At 47.2% G+C, this 5,241-nt stretch overlaps 1 protein-coding gene across 1 annotated transcript; it reads right to left on the bottom strand.

The window, feature by feature from the left end:
- Nucleotides 1-533: 533 nt before the first annotated feature.
- On the bottom strand, nucleotides 534-1,483 carry LOC112423497 (olfactory receptor family 1 subfamily K member 1). Its single transcript, XM_024787379.2, is given in 2 exon segments — nucleotides 534-583; nucleotides 586-1,483. Coding segments are annotated over 2 exon segments (948 nt in total).
- Nucleotides 1,484-5,241: the final 3,758 nt, after the last annotated feature.

The following is a 5,241-nucleotide window of genomic DNA, read 5'->3' as shown; positions in this document are numbered from 1 at the left end:
TTCTTTTTTTTTGAGGTGGAGTCTTGCTCTGTCGCCCAGGCTGTGGAGCTCAGTGGCACAATCTTGGCTCCCTTCAACCTTCATCTTTTGGGTTCAAGTGATTCTCTTGCCTCAGTCTCCCGAGTAGATGGGATTACAGTTGCGTGCCACCACGCTTGGCTAATTTTGGTATTTTTAGTAGAGACAGGGTTTCACCATGTTGGCCAGCTGATCTCGAACTCCTGACCTCAGGTGATCCACCGCCTTGGCTTCTCAAAGTGCTGGGATTACAGGCGTGAGCCACTGCACCTGGCTGGAAAGTCACTGCTTATCTCTGAGCCCAAAGACAAATTTTCTTGTACGTAAAACAGGATCATAATATCTACATCCTGGGTGGCTGTGGGAATAAAATGAGATCAGGCAAGGATCTGCTACCGGACAAGTGCTCAGAAAATGACAGCCATTATGATTTTTGAGCATAGCAGAGGACAGAGGGTCATGTTCAACAGTTGCCAGCGTGGGTGATGTGGTCTGTCCTCGGTGGGGTCCTGCCCTCAGGAGTCACTAGCTGAGATCCTTCGCCCAGTGACAAGGGCTCGGACTGCCCCTGTACATCGCGATTCTGGAGACTGTAGATGACGGGGTGCAGCATGGGGGTGACTACAGTGTACATGACAGTGGCCACATGGCCCTGCTCTGCCTCATATCGGGATGTGGGCTGGAAGTAGACTGCAATGACTGTCCCATAGAAGAGGCTCACCACAGCCAGGTGGGAGCCACAGGTGGACACAGCCCAGAGCCTCCCAGAGGCCGAGGGCAGCCGCAGCACAGCAGCTGTGATGGCCCCATAGGAGGCGAGGATGAGCAGGAAGGGAGTGATCACCACCGCGGCGCCCTAGGTGAATATGAGCAGCTGGATGTGGCGGATGTCAGAGCACGAGAGCCTTAAGAGAGGCTGGTGGTCACAGAAGAAGTGGGGCACTTGGTGGGAAGCACAGAAGGACAAGTGAGCCATGAGCAGGATACACAGGAGGGAATGGACGTGGGACACCAGCCATGCCATCCCCACCAGAGCTGTACACATGGCCCGGGACATCCTCGTGGCATAGTGGAGGGGGTGCTGGATGGCCATGTAGCGGTCATAGATCATGGCGGCCAGGAGACAGCTATCAGTTACCTCCAGGGCAAAGAAGAAGTACATTTGGGTCAGGCAGCCAGCCAGTGAGATGGAGCGGTCATGGACCAACAAGCTGGCCAACATCTTGGGCACAGTGACGGAGGTGAAGCAGAGGTCAGCGAAAGACAGGTGGGCCAGCAAGAAGTACATGGGTGCGTGAAAGACTGGACTGGCCCGGATGGCAGCCACAATGAGTCCATTATCCAGGAGGCCGACCACATACAAGAGCAAGAACAGCACAAAGAGAGGCCACTGCTGTCCAGGACTTGTTGTCAGTCCCAATAAAATGAATGGGGTTCCCTCTGAAGACTCATTGGCAGCCTCCATGGCAGGCTGGTTATTCACCTGGAACCTCAAGGGCTGCTTTCTATTGATGGGTCACCCCCCTGATGTCTAAGGGAAAAGGTGAGGGGATAAATTGTGCAAGGCTTCCTGGCCATGGGAAAAAATCAAGAGTTTAGAGTCAGGTAGCCCTGGTCCTTACACACAGGTGTGACTGTGGGCAAGTCATTTCACCTCCCTGAAACTTCTTTCTTTCTGGGCCTTAGACTTTCAATCTGCGAAAGAAGAGAATTGAAGTAGCTCATCTTCAAGGTCACGTCCAACTTTGATAGTTTGTGATTTAAGCAAAAATAGAACAAAAGATATTGCACAAGATTTAGATCAGGGAAGGAGGAAAATATGAAAGAAAAGATGAAACTGAGAGAGGTTCGACACAGAAAGATCTGACCAATGGACATTTATTTTGGAAAAGAAAGAATGAAACCAAACCAAGATGGAGGAGAGAAACATAAGAAAGAAACTCTAGAAAAAAAAAATCTGAAGAGCACATATGTTTACGTTGAAATGAATATAAACCCACAACACCTAGACACAAATAGTGGAATTTTAGAACACTGGTAATGAAGAGGAGAATCCAGTACTTCCTAAGGGCATCGGGTACAATGAACTGATGATATCCATATAATTAGATTGCCATCGAGTGTTTCAATTCAACAGTAGATTATAGAACACAGTTTAATAATCTTCAAATTCTGAAAAAAATATTTCGAACATGGAATTCTCCACTAAGCAAAAATACTACTCAAGTGTGAGTAAAGAATACAGATATTTTCAGACTTAAAACACAAAACAAGGCTGGGCGCGGTGGCTCACACCTGTAATCCCAGCACTTTGGGAGGCTAAGGCAGGCAGATCACCTGAGGTCAGGAGTTTGAGACCAGCCTGGCCAATGTGGTGAAACCCCGTCTCTACTAAAACAACAACAACAACAACAACAACAACAAAACACACAAAAATTATCCAGGTGTAATGTCACGCACTTGTAATCCCAGCTACTCAGGAGGCTGAGGCAGGAGAATATCTTGAACCCGGGAGGCGGAGGTTACAGTGAACTGAGATTGTGCCACTGCACTCCAGCCTGGGTGACAGAGCGAGACTCCATCACACACACACACACACACACACACACACACACACACACACACACACACACACACATAAAAAAAAAAAAAAAAGAACAAGAGAATTTGAATGACTCCTCATATCCCTGAAAACGTTCCCCATGAAATCAAACACTTACCAAGCAAGCACCAGGTAGATGCACATCACAGTGTGAGAAACTCGTGTGGACAGATGGACACATCTGCCCAGGCATAGCAACTTGACTCTTAAGGACAGAGGCAACTTGTTTTCAATGTCTCAGTTTTTTCCTGTCTGAACTTCATTGCAGAAATCTTGGGCAATTCTCCAAGAAGGGAATAGAAGTAACTGAGAGGAATTTTAGGGCACAGTTTTGCGGAAGACTATGTTGAAACCACCTTTACAGGGAAATGATCTTTTAGTTTATTTCCACATCTTTCTCTATTAAAAAAACGTCAAATGAAGGACCTCCCTACCCTATTGTATTCCTTTTTTTTTTTTCTCCATTGGTTAAGAAGAATCTCTGGTGTTGGCTTCCTCTAAAGCATCTTTTCTTAAGCCCCTAATTCTTTCTCACTTTCCGAGAGAGGAAGAGGATCAGGATGATTGGGGAGGATGGAAGGGGAAGTCTATTTACAGAATTGCTTTTGGGAAATGGACCTGCTCTGACCTGTGTCTAAATTGGTCCCAATAAACGTTCAAATATACAAAGGTGTTTGTAGAAACATTCAAATGTAGTTGCAAACACACATGCAGACACGCAGACATGTGCATCCTCAGGCTGGTCTCTGCAAATACATAGGCACAATCAGTCATATACAGAAATGTGGAGCCAGCACATGCATTCACAGCAAAGTAGGCAAACAACCATTACCTCAGGATTCAAAGGCCAAGATCATTGTACACCTGCACACATGGCCAAATGCAATCACAAAATGGCACTAAGGCCAGAGAGTGACAATCATTCACATACTCCTGTTGATGGAGACATAGCGCCATGCACAGCTGCTGTGACCCATCAAGCACATTCATGTTCTCACTGACTGCCTACTGTGTGTGAGCACTCTACCCTGTGCCCATCCATGCATGACCAGTCACACCGAATCCCCTCATTGATCATACAATCACATCTTTGCACATAGCCTCACAGCTTCACATATACGGCTGCACTCACGTAGGCTCATGGTGGATCACAGCAGAGATGTGCCACGCTAAAGGGGCATATGCACATACACACTGCCTCCTACCCCCTACGATGAAACCATTGTGCAGTGATGGTAATGTACAATCATAGCCTTGCAAACAACACATACTCTCATACTCACACATAGGACTTGTGCAGACAGTCACACACAGGAAGACAGATCTGCACACTCTGCAGCCTGGACCCTTGTCCCCAAGTGTACCCTCTGGGTTCTGCACATCACAGGAGGGAACAGCTGTGGGGCCCAGGAGTGGCTTGACACTGGAGGGTCTGAGGAAGGAATGATTGGCCATGCTTATGGGGTTTAGAGCCCTGGGAGCACCTTAGCTTTTCCCCAGAGGCAACAACCTCTTCTTGTGGCCTTCATCCCTGGGGAACAAGGCAGCCTGACTGTGGGGCTTGTTATCCTTCCTTTCTAGGGATCAGTTTGATGGAGGAGGAGGTGATTGGTGCCACCTCTAACTCAGGGGACGTTCAGAAGCCCTACTGCAAAGCTGCTGCTCCTCAGCCCCTGTCTTGTGAAGATGAGAGAGAAGGGTCAAGTTGACCTCTCAGCCCCAAGTAGAGTGACCTGGGGATCCCAGGTTTACAGCTGTAGCTTCTGGAGCCAACCCTCCTCTCACCTCACCTGTCACTGTCACCTCTTGGTGGCTTCTTGTAGGATGTGTGGAGTGTGGGAGGAATTGTGCCCCTGGTGACTGTGGCAATCACAACTACTATCAACGATCTCAATTTGTAGAGCTGTGTTTGTGAGAGCGATTGTGCCTCTGTGCAACTCAATTTGTCCATGAGCTCGGATGTGTGTCCCAGTGTGCAGCTGCATCTGTGTCTGTGTGGGTGCCAGACCTATGAGAGTGTTTCTTTAACAAGGAATATTTCTTTTTTTAAAAAATTTTACTTTAAGTTCTGGGATACATGTACAGAACGTGCAGGTTTGTTATGTAGGTATATATGTGCCATGGTGGTTTGCTGCACCTATCAACCTGTCATCTACATTAGGTATTTCTCCTAATGTTATCCTTCCCCTACCCCGCCACTCCCAACAGGCCCCAGTGTGTGATGTTTCCCTCCCTGTATCCATGTGTTCTCATTGTTCAACTCCCACTTATGAGTGAGAACATGCGGTGTTTAGTTGTCTGTTCCTGTGTTAGTTTGCTGAGAATGATGGCTTCCAACTTCATCCATGTCCCTGCATGGGACATGAACTCATTCTTTTTTTATGGCTGCATAGTATTCCGTGGTGTATATGTGCCACATTTTCCTAATCCAGTCTATCATTGATGGGCATTTGGGTTGGTTCCAAGTCTTTGCTATTGTAAATAGTGCTGCAATAAACATACTTGTGCATGTGTCTGTATAGTAGAATGATTTATAATCCTTTGGGTATATACCCAGTAATGGGATTGCTGGGTCAAATGTATTTCTGGTTAGATCCTTGAGGAATTGCCACACTGACTTC

Source organism: Macaca nemestrina, chromosome 14 (assembly GCF_043159975.1).
Source record: "Macaca nemestrina isolate mMacNem1 chromosome 14, mMacNem.hap1, whole genome shotgun sequence".
Taxonomy (NCBI): Eukaryota; Metazoa; Chordata; class Mammalia; order Primates; family Cercopithecidae; genus Macaca; species Macaca nemestrina.
Note: the sequence above shows the minus strand (reverse complement) of the source record. Positions and strands in the feature narration are given on the sequence as shown.